Below are 21,533 nucleotides of genomic sequence, written 5' to 3' on the forward strand. Positions count from 1 at the left end.
TGGTTTCCTCCTTTCTGTTGAAATTGTCCACATGCTTGTGAATTTCAATGGCTTCTCTGTGACAATCAGGCCATTGTATGCTAATCAAGGTGGTCAGTTGAAACATTCACACCTAGCTCCAGAAGACAAGAGTCCTTTGTCCCACCTGGTCATTCCACAGATATATAAACCCTTTTGCCTAGTTCCAACAGACCTCACTACCTCTGAGGATGCTTGCCATAGATGCTGGCGAAACTTCAGGAGAGAATGCCTCTAGACCATGGCCATATAGCCCAAATGAAGCAGAGAGTGTTTGAGGACCGGGACATCCGTAGGGATACCAAGGTGCTTGTCTATAAAGCTATTGTCCTCCCAACCCTGCTATATGCCTGCGAAACGTGGACTGTCTACAGACGTCACATGCAACTCCTGGAACGATTCCATCAGCGCTGCCTCCGGAAAATCCTGCAAATCTCTTGGGAAGGCAAACGGACAAACGTCAGCATGCTGGAAGAAGCAAAGACCACCAGCATTGAAGCCATGGTCCTCTGCCATCAACTCCGCTGGGCCGGCCATGTTGTCTGGATGCCTGACCACCGTCTCCCAAAGCAGTTGCTCTACTCTGAACTTGAGAACGGAAAACAGAACGTTGGTGGACAGGAAAAGAGATTTAAAGATGGCCTCAAAGCCAACCTTAAAATCTCTGGCATAGACACTGAGAACTGGGAAGCCTGGCCCTTGAGTGCTCCAGCTGGAGGTCAGCTGTGACCAGCAGTGCTGCAGAATTCGAAGAGGCACGAGTGGAGGGTGAAAGAGAGAAACGTGCCAGGAGGAAGGCGCGTCAAGCCAACCCTGACCGGGACCGCCTTCCACCTGGAAACCAATGCCTTCACTGTGGGAGAAGATGCAGATCAAGAATAGGTATCCACAACCACCTACGAATCCACAAGGAAACCCATCATGGAAGACCATCTTACTCGTCCAACGAGGGATCGCCTAAAGAAAGAAAAGAAGAAGAAAGAAAAGAAGAAGCCCCAAAAAAGCTACAACAACCCAGAAATAGATGTTTTTCTGAAACTCTCTACCTTCCACCATTATCCAGCGGATATTGGCAATTTGGTGTCTCGTTCCTCTGCCTTTTTGAAACCCAGAGAGCTCTAGTTTCTCTCCAATCAACAATCCTGAGCAACCTTGGTATGTAAAGTGGAATTATAGTGCTGCAATTGTGCAGTGTGAAAGTCTCGGTACATAAGCTACTTGGTTATAATAATGGGGTGACAGCCAAAAAAATCTGTCTTTCAATAGTTTTGGTTTCTTTTCTTGGTATTTTTTTTTCCTACAAGGGTTTCTTGTTTCCCTGTCAGTGGAAGACAAATTCAAATAACATCAGTCAGGGATTTGAAGCCGGCTCCTGTTTTCAATCGTCTCTACCCCTGAACTCTGACTGTCAGTGGAGGCACTGTTTAGAATAGTTTTACATTAGTGAAAGGGCTCATCACACTTTTTTGTTGTTGCCAAAAGTCAACTTTCTTTTGAGCATTAATCTTTGAGCCCGGGCTCAATCGCTTTAATAATTTCAATATGTCAGGATTCACTTGACAGAATGCAATCGGCACATACTCTTCGGTCCCCACCCGCTTCTGTTCCCCCTCGAAGCTTAAGAGCGGAATTATTTCAAAGGATAAACGGTCTCCTCCGTGCGCCAGGCATACCAGTGTGCCGATTAGAATTTGTGAACTTGTTGGGTGATTTATGATGATAGATGAAGGGGATTCTTTTTGGGTGACCTCTGCCTTTTTGTATTAAATATGAGCATTTGGAGAAGAGAGAAGAGTGTCTCGTTTTGCGATACAGTACAATCCCCGTATCTGCAGGGGATACTGTCATGGTCTTTGCATGGATACATGAAACCGTGCATCATAGTGAACTCTATTGAAGTGAAGGAATTCCAGTTGAATACTGTAGAGTTGCACTGGGGGACCTAGAACAGTGGTTCTCAACCTTCCTAATGCCGTGACCCCTTAATACAGTTCCTTATGTTGTGCTGACCCCCAAGCATAATATTATTTTTGTTGCTACTTCATAACTGTAATTTCGCTACTGTTATGAATCGTAATGTAAAAATCTGATATACAGGATGGATTTTCATTCACTGGACCAAATTTGGCACAAATACCCAATACACCCAAATTTGAATACTGGTGGGGTTGGAGGAGATTGATGTTGTTATTTGGGAGTTGCAGTTGCTGGGATTTATAGTTTGCCTACAATCAAATACCTTTTTGAACTCCACCAACGATGAAATTGAATCAGACCTGGCCTCGCAGAACTCCCATGACTAACAGAAAATGCTAGAACGGCTTGGTGGGCATTGACCTTGAGTTTGGGAGTTGTGATTCAAAAATAAACTCCACACTTCTCTAACAAAATCCAAAGAACCAGAAAACGTTGATCCAAGGCATGAGCATCACAAGAGACAAAAAGCCAAACCAGAAAACAAGAAATCCTTAAGCATGAATCCTTCAGACAAGGACAAGAACTTAGCAGGAGTCTAAATGATGCTTCATCTGGCTATATTTTCCATGCTTGGAACTTTTAAGCCTTTCCAAGCACTCAGGAACTGGTTTCGCTTTCCTTGAGCGGCCCTTATCTTTTTCTGTTAGAGCCTGGCAGAACGCCGAAGCCATTGCTCAACCTGTCTGTTTTGACTAATTTCCTATCTATATGCTCATTAGTTTCTGCAGGTGCCGAGTTGTTTTCAAGCCCCAAATCCTGGGAACTCTCTGGGAACAATTCAGGGAGTAAACCATGCTCCTTATACCCTGTAGGAATATTCTCATGGGAAACTACACTTTGAATAGGTGTCTCTATGTCATTCTCTGCATCAATATCACTGACCAAACCATTGCCATCTTAAACCTCATTTACATCATCCCCCACATCCAAAGCACCCTGATCCTGAAACACAATCACAGACTGAACTCCCAACAGTATGGTGCAGGAACATGGCCTCCCCATGGTCACTGGAAACTCTGGAGCATTTTTTCTATTGCATCATTGACTATCAAGTGGTGTTAAGAAGACATTTAGTGTGGGCATCAAGTGCTCATCCTGAAAATAAGTAGATACCAGTTCAGAGACGTCCATAGTTATACTAGAAGTTAATTTGATTGGATCTTCTTTGCTAGGACAGGAGACCCTGTACCCAGCAAAGAGAGGCCATGTTTGAATGATTTATCATTTTAAGCTTCCTGTTGTAATTATTTCATGAGCTAAATCAGATATAACAGATCGTTTGATTTGCTCGGCTATACGATTGGCCATCTCATTTCATTAGGGACTAATGTTGTGAATGCGTATAGGACGTGTGTTAAAACGACGTTCCCCCTTTCGTTAAAACCAGCAATTAGGAGACCTTTAGCATTATGGGGATACGGTTCTGTGAAAGGATGGCGCTAATGAAGACATTTTTCACTTGTAGCGGAGGTGCTGTAATGCATACATTAACTCTTGGCTCAGTTGCGTTGGCCAAGCAAATTGTTCATATGCATGATTAGCTGCTCTCTTACTCTGTGTGGCTTGATGGAAACCAGAAAAGTGAACCACTTGTGTTATGATAGGAGGGAAATTGAAATTTACTACTCAGAGCCAAGTTGTACCCATAGAAGGAAAGTGTGATGTGAAAGGGCTGCTAATACTGATGTTTGTAGGCTTCCTAGCAACATGTCTGCCAAATAATGAGAGTATGTTTTGGAATGCCTTTGACAGTTTTGTCTCATTTCATCATCTTGTACATTCATTCTAAACCATTTCTTTTGATAGGCATAGGAGTGTCTCATCCAGTCCTGAATATCTGATATTCTGTAGGACTCCTGTATCCATTAGGAATATGTTCTCAGACTTCACTTGGATACACGGAACCAAACATAATAGTAACCCTATTGAAATGGAGACAGTGACTTTGTATTTCTAGGTGCAAAGATTATTGCAGATGCAGACTGCAGCCAGGAAATCAGAAGACGTTCTTGGGAGGAGAGCAATGACCAATCTCGATTATATAGTGAAGAGTAGAGACATCACATTGGCAACGAAGATCCGCATATTTAAAATAATGGTATTCCCCGTAGTAACCTATGGATGTGAGAGCTGGACCATAAGGAAGGCTGAGCGAAGGAAGAGAGACGCTTTTGAACTGTGGTGGTGGAGGAAAGTTCTGAGAGTGCCTTGGACAGCAAGAAGATCCACCCAGTCCATACTTCAGGAATAAAGCTCGACTGCTCACTGGAGGGAAGGATATTAGAGGCAAAGATGAAGTACTTTGGCCTCATCATGAGAAGACAGGAAAGCTTGGAGAAGAGAATGATTCTGGGGAAAGTGGAAGGAAAAGGGAAGTGGGGCCAACCAAGGGCAAGATGGATGGATGGTATCTTTAAAGTGACTGGCTTGACTGAAGGAGCTGGGGGTGGTGACAGCCGACAGGGAGTTCTGGCGTGGGCTGGTCCATGAGGTCAAGAAGAGTTGGAAGCAACTGAATAAATAAACAACAGCAATTGAAATGGAGGAAGTCTGGTTCAAGAATGCCTTAGCAGACCCAGACTGTAGCTTCCTTGCATTAGTCAATCCACTTGTTGTGTGGCCTCCCTCTTTTTCTACTGCCTTCCACTTTACCGAACAATATCATCCTTACCATGGAGTCATATAATCTCATATATCCAAAGTTCAACAGCCTCGGTTGTCATCTTTGCTTCTAGTGAGAATCTGTAGGGGATATGTTCTTCGGACTTGGCATAAATGTGTCAAACCCACTTTGATCTTGGGTTTGTCATAACCACCTTCCATCTGGACCTCTATGTCCTCAATGTGAAAGATCATGTGAATCCAGAATAGGCCTTACCTATTCTAACAGTTGTTGAAGAAGATGAGATGAAAGTTACATGAGATGTCCTACCAGAGGAGTTCCAACAGACAATGGGTGCTGTCTCTGTAAATAGTATGTTGGCATTTGGTCTGCTCTAGTATGGTTGTTTCTATTTTCTAATGTGAGAGTTGACACCAGATTTGGTAGAACTCAAGGCCAGAAGTCATAGCTGATTTATGGCGTTGTTATTTCTAAAAACAGAGTGAACTAAAGGCACATTAGTATTTAGCCTGACACTTATAGACCATTGTAAGAAGACTCAATTGATGATGTACTTAGCCTGCAAGCTTCGGTGCATCTGAATATGCAGACTAGTTATGCTGCTATTAGCATGATTGACTTTCCATCAGACAAGCCAGTGCAAGTACATTTTCAATAGTTACAGAACAGAGAGGGTAAACTAGGAGGACACAAAATACACACGCTGCAATAATAGCAAACACCAACTGACAAAATTACACTCGAAGTTCATTATAGTAATTGCTTGTCGTGCCAAGAAGCGATTGGGGCAGAATACAAGCTTGTTAACATATGGGACCTCTCCGGTGTAAAGGTAAATAACACATGAGTGCAATGTCCCCTACCTGAAATATTTGCTTAATATTTTTTTTGAATTGTTGAGATGCTTCATCTCTAGTCAACCTTTGTAGAATGTGATATGGCAACCAGAGGCGGCCCTAGGTAATTTTCAACAGTAAGCAAACAGTATTTTGGTGCCCCCTCCCCCCAACCAATCATTGATATATATTTTCTGTTCGTCGTGGGAGTTCTGAGTGCCATATTTGGTTCAATTCCATCATTGGTGGAGTTCAGAATGGTCTTTGATTGTAGGTGAACTATACATCCCAGTAACTACAACTTGCATATGTCAAGGTCTATTTTCCCCCAAGAGCACCTCAAGAGCACCCCTGGGCAAATCAACTATACTGCAAATGCTTACTTTGCATAATGGGTTGAGCCGCCCCTGATGGCAACAGTATACCTGTATGAAGTTTTGCAAAGGCAGGCAAATACATTTAATGAATTAAAGCAGGCATGGATATACTTTTTGTGGTGGGGGCTAGGGCGGGACAGGCAGGCTGAGCCAGGCTGGATGGGGTGGGGGGAGGCCGGGGACAGTTGGTGTGTGTGTGTGTGGGGGGGGGGAAGCCGTGGGGTGTTTGGTGCGGGCAGAGGGTTTCACACACAGATGCCCAGGGTTTTGGGAAGCCACATGCGAATGCCCCAGCCCTCCTCTCTGTCTGGGAATGCGGTGGCCTGCCACGTTCCCAGGCTAAGAGCTCCGGAGAGTTCTCGAAAGCTGCTTCTCTCTGCCTTGGACCTGATCCCAAGGGCCTGGGTTTCTCCATTCCTGATTTAGTGTCACAGACATACTTTGTTTAAGACTACATGTAGAAATACCATCTAAGGTAGATAATCTTGGAAATTGCATCTAAGTGGAGATGACACTGAATCAGATAGAAAGTTGACTGATGTCAAATGATTTCATAGATATCTGACAGCAGTGTGTGCCCACCTTCTGAAGAAGGACTCTGGATGACTTAAAACATTGGCCAGAATCCTTTGGGTGATACATAGTTATACCTGTGTAAGTATTTTCTGGGTTATTGTGCAAAGAGATATCTAACCCATAAGTAATTGAAGTGGGGGAAAGTATGGTGTAGTAGTTTGAGTGTCAGATTATGACCCTGGGGACCAGGGTTTGATTCTCTGCTTGGCCATGGAAACACACTCTCAGACCCAGAAATCCTTGCCTTAGGGGTGCCATAAGTCGAGAATAACACAAAAACACACAACAGCAATATCTCCAAGCACTCAGTAATTTTCTTTCCACTTATGGTCCTGTTGGATTGAGGCCACTATTTGTTATTATTAATCCCTGTATAGAGCTTAGAAGTAACACTAACTAGTCAAAATAACGTAATGAGTTTCTTGCAGTTCAGTCTTTGCATTAACAAAAGGATACATGAATTACATTGTTATCATAATTTAAGAGGGGATACTTTTGTTTAATTTTGCAGAATCATTGCAACTTTAAAACCAGTTTCATAGAGATCTAAGTGGCATCGCCAAACAGTCTTGGAAGAGTTTAACATGATCCAAATGTTCCTCATGTCTGGGTGTTGAGACAATAAACAAGTAAATAGAGAGAGATTTTTTTTAAAAAAACTTTTCTCCATAAACTTTTGAATTTGAAGCGCTTTACAAATTGTACCTCTATTCTTCCTTCTGCTTTGATGCAATAGCTTCCAATAATCTCTTTCTAAAAATAATATTTCGAACTGAGATTGAGAAAGACCATTTTGAGCAATTCTGGCACATGTTGTAGTCCAGCCTGTGATTGTGTCTGATGTCAACGGGGATGAGAGTTTTTCTGGGTCTGAATCAAGCCCAGGTTTGCTGAGAGGCCCGAGGTCTCTCATTAATGGAGTGCTTCTCCTGTAGATTCCCAAGTTCAAATTCCTGAGAGGGGCCCACAGAAGTCTTTCTCTGAGAAACTGTCTTCTGGAGATGATTTGTCAGGTTGTTGGCTCATGTTTAACTTGTTGTCCACGAGGACTCCAAGATCTTTTTCGCAGTACGTGTGAAAAAGATCTTGGAGTCCTCGTGGACAACAAGTTAAACATGAGCCAACAATGTGATGTGGCGGCAAAAAAAGCCAATGGGATTTTGGCCTGCATCAATAGGAGCATAGTGTCTAGATCTAAGGAAGTAATGCTACCCCTCTATTCTGCTTTGGTTAGACCACACCTGGAATATTGTGTCCAATTCTGGGCACCACAATTCAAGAGAGATATTAACAAGCTGGAATGTGTCCAGAGGAGGGCGACTAAAATGATCAAGGGTCTGGAGAACAAGCCCTATGAGGAGCGGCTTAGGGAACTGGGCATGTTTAGCCTGAAGAAGAGAAGGCTGAGAGGAGATATGATAGCCATGTATAAATATGTGAGAGGGAGCCACAGGGAGGAGGGAGCAAGCTTGTTTTCTGTTTCCTTGGAGACTAGGACGCGGAACAATGGCTTCAAACTACAAGAGAGGAGATTCCATCTGAACATTAGGAAGAACTTCCTGACTGTGAGAGCCGATCAGCAGTGGAACTCTCTGCCCCGGAGTGTGGTGGAGGCTCCTTCTTTGGAACCTTTTAAGCAGAGGCTGGATGGCCATTTGTCAGGGGTGATTTGAATGCAATATTCCTGCTTCTTGGCAGGGGGTTGGACTGGATGGCCCATGAGGTCTCTTCCAACTCTTTGATTCTATGATTCTATGATTCTAGGTGCTGTCGTGTATCATGTTCTGCAGTTGATGGTGGTTGGTGGTTGTAGGCCTAGCAGTTGATGATGGAAGGGTTAATGTATGTCTTAGTTCTAAAGGGTTGAGTAATCTGTAAGAAAGAGTTCATGGGTGAAAGCAATTAAGGGTGGAGGTTGCAGCTGGGTGTTTCTGGATATAAGGAGCTAGCCTTGGAACTGATCTTTGGGATAAAAGTATTTGTCTTATTTTGGTGGTAGATGCTGCTGGTTTTCCCCCAGGTTTGTGGATTTTTGGTATCCTGGCCTGTCTCCTATACTCTTGGAACCCTGGAATCTTGAATCTCTGGACTGGCTTTTGACTACGGTATAGACTCTTGATCCCTGGACTTTGAACTCTCAGCATTTGACCACTGGACTGGACCCTTTGACTACAGTGTAGCTTTTGCTATCAGTTTGTGTTTATTCTGTGGCTGAGTGCTATCTTTATGTTTTATATTTTGGACTATTAAAATAGCCAGAAAGTTAGTGCTGTTTAATTAAACTGTTTTATACAAACTGGGTGTTTGTTTGGTTCATCTCTACCTGAATAAGGCAGAGACCTGGCATCGTGACAGGTGCAGAATTTAATGAATTTGAAGACAGAAAACAAAACTTTTATAAACCAAGACCAAGTTTTCAAGATTGGTGAAGGTCAGTCCATCTGCTAGAAAAGAGAGATAAGAAATCCTTATGTTATTGTAACGGCAAGCTGAATGCTTTCCTTTTGGTTTGTGGGACAGGAGAAGCTTTATATGATACAAGGAAAGGATTTTAGCTTAGTGTCGTCAATGTAGGAGCTTCATGATGGTCTTGTTTCCAAGTGGATTTCTATTTTCGTGGTTCACGTTTGGCTAGGTTTCTGTTCTAGGCATTGGATCTCCATGCTGTCTTGTTCCTTTGGGTTTTGCATCTTTGGATCTAGTGTTTTTACTTTTGTACCCTGAAGTTCATGGACTATCTGTCATCTTTGGAAAATACTGTTTTGGACTACACTGTTTCTATAATTTTTTATTGTTTTGCCTTCATATATCCTTCAATAAACTGCTTGCTGATTTTACTATATTGGTGTGGTGTTTAAGGACAGAGGTGTTCCTGCTCTGGGATACAACAGCACATGTCTTTTCTTGGCTTTCCCATTAATGGTCCTATTTACACAGGTGAGGAGGGAATATCTTCACCCATTTTAGAAACTGGTGTGGTATATTTCACATCCATGCTGTTTAGCCTTGACAAAAATGACAAAAATGAAAGGAAACATTGATATGCCAGCTGAGCTTCTCGCTAACTAGGGAAATGGACATTCTTGCCCCTCAGCACAGTCCCATAGATACACCCTTGTCTTTGACCTGTTGCAATTTGGTCTCTTTACCTGTTGTGATTTCTGGAAATACCAAACAATTCTAACTCCCTCATAGCAGCTAGTTGGGTGAAACTGACTTTCTTTTTTCCTTGCCTCTTCCTCCTCCTCCTCCTCTTTTCTTATTTCCCCCTTTTTTGTTTTGTTTTGGAGGAATTTGCAAGGAGCTTGATGCATTTGACATGTGTGTGACAGCTCGCTGTATATGAGAGGAGCTGTGTGTGTTTCCCCCCCAGCTGTGTGTGTATTTGTCTGCACATCAAGCAAGGGAGCGTCCGCTTAGTCAGATCTGACAATCAAACGTGAGCTGATACTACCTCCACTCCAGAGTGCATTTTAATGCTGCGTGCTTTTGCCAAGAGCTTAACATTTGACATCGAAATTGTCAGCATATATATATATATATATATATATATATATATATAGCTACCCCTGTGCGTTTGAAATATTTTCTCCATCAGCTCAACATCTTTTTAGTGTATAAACAAGAACATAGCCTTTTAAAAAATGAGTTTTGCTCAGCTCCATTTCAAGCTTAGCAAAACCCAGACTAATCGTTTCAGGGTGTTTAGTGCCATAAATAATACTCATACAGCTTCTCTCTCTTTATATGTATACATATATAAAAACCATTGGAGCAGCTTGGAAATCACACAGTAGACTAATGGGTTGCCTGCCAACTTAATCTAAAGTTACATTCCACTTGGCTTCACCAGCGACTCCACGTCAGTTTTATAATGCGTCTCCAAGGAAGGCTGTATAAACTGTAAACTCAAAGAGATCGGGCTACATGTCTATTTTATAAATTTTAATGCGTGGGTTGTCAGTCCGGTTAGGATCAGCGAGTAAGGAAGTGTGGGATGGATTAGTCAGTGCGACTTGGTCCATGTTCAAAAACTGAGCTGTTGAAGGAGTTGGTCCAAAGCGCTTTTGGAAAAACAGAGGGAAGGGAAACAAAACAGGAGGGAAATAACTTGGTCTCGATCCACCTCTGACCTTGAACTTCCAAACTCCACTAAGCTCCAACAACAACAACAACAACAACAACAACAACTCTGGAACTCTGAAAAAGGAGACAGAGGGCCTGATTCTGGCAGCCCAAGAACAAGCCATTTGAACCAATGCCATCAATGATGTTGTTTTTATTGCTGTTGTGATTTATGTAATTTTAATGTTTTAAAATTGTATTATGATACTATGTATACTGTTTTGTTGGAAACTGCCTTGAGTCGCCGATAGGCTGAGAAAGGCGGTATACAAATAGAGTAAATAAATAAAATAAATAAATCAAAGCCAGAATTGAAAAGTTAACAACAGATCCCAAGTGTAGACTCTGCAAGGAAGCAGATGAAACAATAGATCACATCCTCAGCTGCTACAAGAAGACCGTGCAGACAGACTACAAGCAGAGGCATAACACCGTCGCTCAGATGATTCATTGGAACTTGTGCCGCAAATATCATCTGCCTGCAACAAAGAACTGGTAGGATCATAAGCCGGAAAAAGTTACAGAGAATGAACACACCAAACTCCTCTGGGACTTCCGAATTCAGACAGACAGAGTTCTGGAGCACAATACTCCTGACTTCACAATCATGTTAAAAAACAAAGTATGGATCGTCGATGTCGTAATCCCAGGTGACAGCAAGATTGCAGAGAAACAACTGGAAAAGCTGACATGATATGAGGATTTAAAGATAGAACTGCAAAGACTCTGGCACAAACCAGTTAAGGTGGTACCAGTGGTGATCAGCACACTGGGTGCAATGCCTTAAGACCTTGGCCTGCACTTAAACACAATGGGTGCTGACAAGATTACCATCTGCCAGCTGCAAAAGACCACCTTACTGGGATCTGCACGCATTATTTGCCGATACATCACACAGTCCTAGACACTTGGGAAGTGTCCGACGTGTGATCCAATTCAACAGCCAGCAGAGTGTCTGCTGTGTACTCATCTTGTTGTGTTTCTAATAATACTAATACTACTACTACTAATAATAATAATAATCTTTATTTATACCCCACCATCATCTCCCCAATGGGGACTCGGGGTGACTAACATGAGGCCGAGGCCAAAAACAATACAACAAAATAAAATACAAAACAACAGAAAGTTAAACACAACAAAATACATAATGCAACAAAATAACATAGACAATGCAGAATAACACAATAAAATCAAATTGCACAGGGCAGGCCAAATGTGCAAGATAAAATGATAAAAAATCCTGGATGAGATAGGGAATAGAAAAATATATTTGTAATGGAGGAGCCTGAGAAGGAGAGCAATGGGGTTTGGTCTCCATTAAGGGTAGAGGAAAGTGCATCATGTACACAACTATAGATGGACACTAACAAAAATGGATTGGATGGTTACTCTCTGAAGGCACATCGGAAAAGCCAAGTTTTAAGATTTTTCTTTAAAGCTACTAGGGTGGAGGCTTGCCTAATCTCACCTGGTAGTGAGTTCCAAAGCCGGGGGGCCACAGCGGAGAAGGCTCTCTCCCTCGTTCCCACAAGCCATGCCTGAGATAGAGGAAGGGGTGAAAGGAGGGCCTCTTCATAAGATCGTTCAGGTTTATGTTAGGAGATGTGGTCACACAGGGAGGCAGGTCCCAAACCGTTCAGGGCTTTATAGGTGATGATCTGCCCCTTGAATAGGGACTGGAAAATGAACGGCAGCCAATGTTGCTCCTTAAACAGGGGGATTGACCGCTCCCTGTAATTTGCCCCAGTTAGTAGTCTGGCTGCTGAACATTGGACCAATTGGAGTTTCTGGGCCGTCTTCAAGGGAAGCCCCACATAGAGTGCATTGCAATTAACAAACAAACAAACAACCCCCCCCCCCACAACACAGTTGCTTGCCATCTTCACTGGCATAGACACTGAGAACTGGGAAGTGCTGGCCCTTAAGCACTCTAGCTGGAAGTCTGCTGTGACCAGCAGTGCTGTAGAATTTGAAGAGACGTGAATGAAGGGCGAAAGAGAGAAATGTGTCAAGAGGAAGGTGCATCAAGCCAACCCCGACCAAGACCGCCTTCCACCTGGAAACCAATGCCCTCACTGCGGGAGAACCTGCAGGTCAAGAATAGGGCTCCACAGTCACCTACGGACCCACCACCAGGACACCGATCTTGGAAGACTATCCTACTCGGACAATGAGGGATCACCTAAGTTAGTAGGTAGATGGCAGCTTATTGGATGTCATTTATTATCCACTCTGACCTCCAGTTCCTCCTGTCTGTGCTACTAGTTTTTACTAATTACCTTGTTATCACCTTATTCCATTTTCCCCATTCCCTTATACAACTATTTGCATTGTTCCGGTTCAATTGGAACAATATATTGATTTCTTTCATTGAAGAGAACGTCTGGTTGGTATGTAAATGACGGCAGATAGGCTTTCTTTTAGTGTGTAATTCTCAGTCTGCACAAGGCAAAGGCCATGTTGATTGGTATGGAGGAATGAGTGCTTTCGGGGTAGCATTTTTTCTTTCTCTCTGGTGGTTTCTGAGCTGGCAGGGGCTGTGTGAAAGAAAAAGAAAAGTTTGAAAATCCATTAGTCTTGTAACACGACACAAAAATTAAAGATAAGTAAAAGAACGTGAAACAAAACCAGAGATGGAAAAAGAGGGCAGGGTTGTGACAGAACTGTATCAGAAATGGGAAATTTTGTTTTAGCTTTCGTTTACACAACAAAAATCTGACTTTAAAAAAACAACCTCAAAGTACACTCAAAGTACACATTTACTTGGAGTTTGTGTGTGTGTGTGTGTATGTGTTTTTAAAGGAAGAAAGGGAAGTGTTGAAAACACAGAAGCTGCCGTAGATGAGAATGTACAGCAGTTCAAATGACTTCCAGGTCTGCTAAGGCTCTTGAATAACTCAACGTACAATGTTTGTTTTTGTATCTTTAGAAACGGAAGCTCCTTGATGAACTTGGAGAAAGCCGGCTTCCATATTTGACGCCTGAAGATGATGGCTTCCATCAACTGGTAATGCTTCAAAAGATTAATGCAACATGTGTTGGAAAACATGCTCTAACAACCTGACTGTTTATTTTCTTGCTTGGGTTGAGTTCCTTGGTTCGCTGCTTAAACTGGAGAGGAGACGTTGCTGTGGAAAACCTACTGCAAACTATATTGTTTTCCACAAACAGCGTCATGGAATAACCTTAGGACTTACTAGAGCTACTTGCTGACCGAAAGGTCACAGGTTCAAAACTGGGGAGAAGTGTGAGCTCCCACTGTTAGCCCTAGCTTCTGCCATCGTAGCAGTTCAAAAGCATGCAAATGTGAGTAGATCAATAGGTACTGCTCTGGCAGGAAGGTAACAGCACTCCATGAAGTCATACTGGCCACATTTTTTTTTTGTCGTGTCAGGAGTGACCTGAGAAACTGCAAGTCGCTTCTGGTGTGAGAGAATTGGCCATCTGCAAGGACGTTGCCCAGGGGACGCCCGGATGAATTGATGTTTTTATTATCCTTGTGGGAGGCTTCTCTCATGTCCCCGCATGAGGAGCTGGAGCTGATAGAGGGAGCTCATCCGCCTCTCCCCGGATTTGCACCTGCAACCTGTCAGTCTTCAGTCCTGCTGGCACAGGGGTTTAACCCACTGCGCCACCGGAGGCCACATGACCTTGCAGGTGTGTATGGACAATGCTGGCTCTTCGACTTAGAAATGGAAATGACCACCAAGCGCCACATTCGGACACGACTGGACTTAATGTCAGGGGAGAACCTTTACCTTACCTTACTAGAGCTTCTGCAAATGAAAATATTGGTTATGCTGGCCACATGACCTTGGAGGTGTCTACGGACAACACTGACTCATTAGCTTAGAAAGTGAGATGAGCACCAATCCCCAGAGTCGGACACGACTGGACTTAATGTCAGAGCAGAACCTTTACCTTACCTTACTAGAGCTTCTGCAAATGAAAATAATGGTTATGCTGGCCACATGACCTTGGAGATGTCTACGGACAATGCTGGCTCTTCAGCTTAGAAATTGAGATGAACACCAATCCCCAAAATCCGACACGACTGGACTTAATGTTAGGGGAGAACCTTTAATTTACCTTACTAGAGCTTCTGCGAATGAAAATATTGGTTATGGTGGCCACATGACCTTGGAGGTGTCTATGGACAACCCTGGCTCATCAGCTTAGAAACTGAGATGAGCAATAACCCCCAGAGTCGGACACAACTGGACTTAATGTCAGGGGAGAATCTTTACCTTACCTTACTAGAGCTTCTGCAAATGAAAATATTGGTTATGCTGGCTGCATGACCTTGGAGGTGTCTACGGACAACGCTGGCTCTTCGGCTTAGACATGGAGATGAGCACCACACCCCAGAGTCGGACACGACTGGACTTAATATCAAGAGAAAACCTTTACCTTTAGGTTTTTCAGGCTATATGGCCATGTTCTAGAAACATTCTCCCCTGACGTTTCGCCTGCATCTATGGCAAGCATCCTCAGAGTTTGTGTGGTCCTCACAACCTCTGAGGATGCTTGCCATAGATGCAGGCAAAACGTCAGGAGAGAGTGCTTCTAGAACATGGCCATATCGCCCAAAAAACCTACAACAACCCAGTGATTCCAGCCATGAAAGCCGTCGACAATACATGATATTGTCTGCCTCTGAAATTTAGAGCTTTCAGAAACTTTGGGTTTTGCACACGCAGATTAATTTGTCCAAAGATTCGGGTCATGTCCTTTATAAAACTTGACTAATTCCCTTCTCTTAATATCCGGTTTTAGTTATTTGCCTATATATTGTCTGCACCAGTCTGTCTGTGCATGTTCACAGTTGAATATTTATATTCTGTTGCCCTTTAAAATAAATTTATATATATATATATATATATATATATATATATATATATAGGTGGAAAGAGAAAAGGAAAAAAGAAGAGGTCAAGAGAAGAGTGAGGAGAAACATATGGGGTGCAGACATGGGTTAGGTGTTGCATCATTATATCTTAGATAACCGCACACCCAGAAATATGAGTAAATTCATTCCAAATGTGCGCCCACAATCTCTGATCTGATGCTTTAAAACTTTAAAAGTGTGCTTGTTTCATTTTACTTGTCTTTTAATTGGATATATTATTTATCTTTTTCCCCCTTTGATTACGGCAAAGATAATATGGCTCCCCAGTAGTGAAGCGGGTTAAACTGCTGAGCTATTGAACTTATTGACTGAAAGGTCGGCAGTTCAAATCTGGGGAGTGGTGTAAGCTCCTGCTGTCAGCCCCTTCTTCTGCCAACCTAACAGTTCAAAAACATGCAAATGTGAGTAGATCAATAGGTACCGTCTCGGCAGGAAGGTAAATGGTGCTCCATGCAGTCATGCCAGCCACATGGAGGCATCTATGGTTCATTGGCTTAGAAATGGAGATGAGCCCCTACCCCCCAGTCAGACACGACTAGACTTAATGTCAAGGGGAAACTTTTCTGTGGGTTATGCCCTGGATTATTATGGGACTACCACCTTACCTGTCTCATAAGAAACCTGCTACAAAACAGGAGCTTTTTTGTTGAGTTCCAGGGCCAGAGAAGCAGATGGCGAAAACAGAAAAACGGCCTGCCTCAGGGGAGTGTGCTTGCTCCATCCATGTTCAACATTTACACAAATGACCAGACACTGCCAGAAGGGACAGAGAGTTTCATCTATGCTGATGATCGTGCCATTACCACTCAAGCAGGGAGCTTTGAGATGGTTGAACAGAAGTTCTCCAAAGCTCTAGATGCTCTTACTGCCTATTACAGGGAAAACCAGCAGATCCCTAATCCATCTAAAACACAGACATGTGCTTTTCACCTCAAGAACAGACAAGCATCCTGAGCTCTGAGGATGATCTGGGAAGGAATCGCACTGGAGCATTGCAGCGCACCCAAATATCTGGGAGTCACTCTGGACCGTGCTCTGACCTTAAAGAAGCACTGCCTCACTATCAAGCAAAAAGTGGGCGCTAGAAACAATATCATACGAAAACTGACTGGTACAACCTGGGGATCACAACCAGACACAGTGGAGACATCTTCCCTTGCGCTATGCTATTCTGCTGCTGAGTATGCATGCCCAGTGTGGAACACATCTCATCATGATAAAACAGTAGATGTGGCTCTTAATGAGACATGCCACATTATCACAGGGTGTCTGTGCCCTACACCACTGGAGAAATTACACTATTTAGCCAGTATTACACCACCTGACATCCGCCGGGAAGTAGCAACCAATAGTGAAAGGACTAAGGCAGTGACATCTCCAGCCCATCCTCTGTTTTGGTATCAGCCAGCACGTCAGTGACTTAAATCAAGAAATCGTTATCTAAGATCTACAGAGACACTCGCTGGAACACCTCAGCAAGCGAGAGTCCAAAAGTGGCAGGCTCAAACCCAGAACCTCAATCAATGGCTAATACCAAATGAGAGACTCCCCCCTGGGCACACAGAAGACTGGGCGACTTGGAAGGTGCTGAACAGACTGCGCTCTGGCACCACCAGATGCAGAGCCAACCTTCAGAAATGGGGCCACAAAGTGGAATCGATGACATGCGAGTGTGGAGAAGAGCAAACTATAAACCATCTGCTGCAATGCAACCTGCCACATGCACGATGGAGGATCTTCTTCTTATAGTAACACCAGATGCAATCCAAGTGGCCAGATACTGGTCAAAGGACATTTAATCAACTACCAGGCTTGCAAACTTTGTGTTTTGTATGTTTGTCTGTTTGTTTGTAAACAAAAATGCAATACAGCTGTTTGGTTTGCTCCTGACACGATAAATAAATAAATAAATAAATATTATGAGAGGGTTGAGGAATTTGATTTGGCTTGGATTTGATGACCTTTGGTCTTCTCAGCCATGCCATTCCATAGCGGTTATTAGGAAAAGAAAATGACGCCTGATTGCAATGCACACAAATACTATCCAAATCTGGTAGAGAGAAGAAGTGTTATGGAAGAAACGGAAGAATATGTTAAGCCTCTCTTTGACAACTCTCTGGCCAAATGTGAAACACATGGAGAGACTTGGGCGAGTTCGGTTAAACTAAGTTGGAACATATTGAGTGAGATGAAAGACATAAAAAGGAATCTCTTACTTAAGTTTGAACAGCTACAGCAGGAGTTTCTATATTATAAGCATGTCAACTTTCTTGTATTGACATGTGGCCGAAAGATGCATACGAAATAGCTTCATTTTTTTTAAAAAAAACTCTCTCTTTCTCTCTGTCCCCTTAAATAATGCCTGTGCCACAGGAAGGGAAGAACTCACCCCCTTCTATTGATTTTTAAAAATAGATTGAAACTCTGAATTCTGTCCAAGTGAAAGCACTAAACTTTCAAGATGTGTGTCAAGAGAAGAAAGATAGCTCTATGGTACACTTTGGAAGTAACGTGTAATGGGTTATTTCTCATCAGGTCTTCTTCCAACAAGAAAAAATGTATAAGATCCTTGCATTAATTATAGAATAACATGCCAAGGAACAACCTCACTTCTTTTGTAGTGTAATTGTACCTCTCAAAGATACATCTATAGGTCAAGGACTGTGACCTCACTGAAAAATAAGGATTGTCATATGGAGTCTTTGGCTGTTGTCTCCTCCTCCCTTGTGTATATTTTTGAGAAAATACATTGAATCCAGCTATAGGGTGTTTTCTACCACAGCAAAGTGGCTTGCTGGATTTGGACTGCAACTATCTATCTATATAAATAAAAATGTAATGTTTGTTTGTGGGATTAAGAGAACTCAAAAGCCACTGGACGAATTGATACCAAATGTGGCACCGAAACACATTCTAATCCGATCTATGTCTTTCAAACAAAAAAACTGCAAAAATGAAGGGGAAATAACTTAAAACTCCCCAAAAAGAAGAATGCCTTACAGAGCATCCGCAAAAGCCCTCTTCCCATTGCGTAAGAATGAAGCTCAACCGTTGTGAGGGAAGAGAAGCCTCGCCATGGAGTCCCTTTCCATGCAGGAAGGCAGAGTCCTTTTTCTTTTGGGGAGGGAAGGGATTGAGGAAACAAAAGAGGGAAGGAAGGAGAAGGCCTGGCCCAACGGAGGGGTGGGGGCTTGGCGAGGCAAGCCCTGGCAACAGCTGGAGCCACCGCAGCGGCTCCATAAGGCCCACGTGGCTACCAGGCAACTCTTCCCCCAAGACAAGCCTGACTGCAGGAGCGGCTGCGCACACCCCCTGCCCCCCTGGTTGGGTGAAGGGAGGATGTGAACCATGAGAAGGCCAGAAACTCTCCCATTTGGGCTCCACATCCCCCCTTTCACTCCCCCCAAAAAACCCTTTAAAAAACCCTTACAAAGTGTCCCGGAGGAAGGAGAGGAAAGAAAGGGAAAGGAGAGAAGAAAGGAAGAAAATGATTGGTGAAGAGAAGATTATGAAAGGAAAGGTAGAAGGAAAGAAAGAGGAAGGAGGCAGGAATGGGTGTTCTGTCGCCGCTGGGCTTAAAATGAAGTGCTGCTTTTAAAACAGGATGTGCAACTTGAGCCCAATGGGAAGCCAGGGGGCCTGAAGAGAAGCTTTTAGAGATTTCCCCCCCTCCCCCCCATAAACTGTCTTTAGAGGGCTTGAGCTTAAATACAACAAAGTCTTTATTGATGAACAATCAAACAGGAACTTCTTTTGCCTTCAAAGGTTAAACACACATATATACACAAATATATACAGAAATATATACACACATATGCACACACAAAACATATACATAGAAAGGGGAAAAGAAAGAAGGAAGGCGATAAGGAGGGAGAGAAAGAGGGAAAGAAAGAGGGAAAGGAGGGAAGGAGAGAATGAAAGAAAGAAAGGTAGAGAAGGAAGGAAGGAGAGGAAATATAAAAGTGAAAGAGGGAAGGAAGGAGAGAAGGAACAAAAGAGAGAAAGAGGAAAGGAGGAAAGGAAGGAAAGAGACAAGGAATGATGAAATCAAAGAGCGAAGGAAGTGAGAAAAGAAACAGGTAGAGAAGGAAGAAAGAAGAAGGGAAAGAAAAAGAGGGAAGGAAGGAAGTAAAGAGGGAGGGAAGGAAGGAGAGAAAGAAAGAGAGAGGGAGGGAGGGAAGGAAGGAAGGTTGGCCACAGCATCGTGTAGTAGTGGGTATAGCTAGTAAGTATTAAAAATTTATGTTGTTGGTCGAGTCTCTTTTATCCAAAATTTGGTAGCAAATCGGCAACCAGTGGAGCTGGTGTAACAGATGAGTTGTATGCTCCCTGTACGCCACTCAGGCGAGCAACAATAAGGGAGAGAGTTGCTTTTAAAAATTGATACACTAATGGCGTCTAAGTATTTTAAGTTGAGCAGGTCAATAACTGTAATGATAATGAATTACTTTTGAAAAACAACAACTTCTGCTCTTATCGATATGTAGAAGGTACCAAGTTGTTTCTCCAAGGATTTTCACTTGGAGAGCTCATGCCAATCTGTTTAGAACAGCGGTCAGTTTGTCGGACGGAGTTTGTTGTTTACTAGAAACTTCAGAGCCCAGAAGAATGCTCCCCCCAGGAATGTGTAAGTAAAGGGGTAAACGTCATCCTAGGACTATGGGGAATCTTTGCTCATCAGAGTAGACAGTGATTATCTTGCCATTTTGCTTTGGCCATTTGAGCTCTTTGAAACGACTTGTAGATGGCTGAATATACCTAGCATGGCCTCCAGTTGCTGCGGATGTGTTTAAATGTTCTTCTTGGGGAAATGGACATGTTAAAAAATTAAGCCTGAAATGTTTTGTACACTTTTGGGCCGAGTCCAGTCACGTGGCTGCTTTTATCTGCACCAGGAGTGAGGTGACCTTTAATATTAGCTGTCAGAGATACAGCAGAAACGACATGATTTTTGCTTCTTCAATCAGTAAAAGTGTCCAGCGTGAACTTCATGGTGCCGGTGTGTTTTTGCTTCTTCTCTCTCTCCCCCCGCCTTTGTCTTCTGATCTCTTAATGCTTTCCTGATGTAGAACATAGCAGGGATGACTGGCTGGAGAATTAGAGAAGACTGACCGATATTCTCAGATGGTGTGTTGGAAACGTGTTCCCATTTCCTGCAAAGACCCCCCCCCCCCGCCCTTTTCCTTTTAACTTCTGAGATTGCAATGTAAGACACACACACATTGGGTTCTTTTAAAGAGCAGGAACCCCACAGTCACCATTTAAGATATATTGATAAAATGCTTTCGGAGCATGTAATCTTTAGTTCTTAAGCCAAAAGGTAACATGCCTTTTCATAAAGCTGGCATTAAAATGTGGACTTCATTGGCTTCCCGTTTTAACGGGGGAGTCAAATGTTACAAGTGTGGTGTATTTCCCATTAGATGCATAGTTCAGGGCTTTCTTTGGTTTTTATGGTGTCTCCTGCCATTCTTCCATTTCTCTGGGACAGTTTCACACAATCTTTCTCTTCTTTGTGGAGGTCCAGATGGCCGCCTGGAGTTGCTCAGACAGGGCTAGCACGCGTTGGAACTGCAGGCCAATGAATATTTTGGAACTGTCTCCCAAGTCACATTTTCGACCAGTATTCATCCATATACATCTGGAACCAGTCTTTTCAGATCTTAGATCTGATTTGTACAAGTTTCTTTAACAACTCCCACAGCCACAATGGCCATGTTGGGAGTTGCCAGAATTTTTCCAATCTATCTCTGGTACCTACATTAAAACCCCAACGTACAACAACAGACCCATTTTTTAATATCTGTGCTGCTAGAATTGTTATCGTAGTAAGAGTCCTAATAGATCTAACCCAGCGATTATCAATCTTCCTAATGCTGCAACCCCTTAATGCAGTTCCTCATGTTGTGATGACCTCCAACCATAACATTATTTTTGTTGCTACTTCAGAACTGTAATTTTGCTCCTGCTATCAATCACAATGTAAATGTCTGATATGCAGGATGTATTTTCATTTACTGGATCAAATTTGGCACAAATGCCCGATACTCATATTTGAATACTGGTGGGGTTGAGGAGATTGGTTT

General features: G+C 43.0%; 1 protein-coding gene across 1 annotated transcript in view; it reads left to right on the top strand.

Annotated features, from left to right (window-relative positions):
- FTO (FTO alpha-ketoglutarate dependent dioxygenase) overlaps positions 1-21,533 on the top strand; it is a 389,582-nt gene that overhangs the window by 54,752 nt on the left and 313,297 nt on the right. The window contains exon 2 of the mRNA XM_060787826.2: positions 13,465-13,542. Coding sequence (XP_060643809.2) covers positions 13,465-13,542 — 78 coding nt within the window. The remainder of the gene's footprint in view (positions 1-13,464; positions 13,543-21,533) is intronic.

This window comes from Anolis sagrei, chromosome 8 (assembly GCF_037176765.1).
Source record: "Anolis sagrei isolate rAnoSag1 chromosome 8, rAnoSag1.mat, whole genome shotgun sequence".
Classification (NCBI taxonomy): Eukaryota; Metazoa; Chordata; class Lepidosauria; order Squamata; family Dactyloidae; genus Anolis; species Anolis sagrei.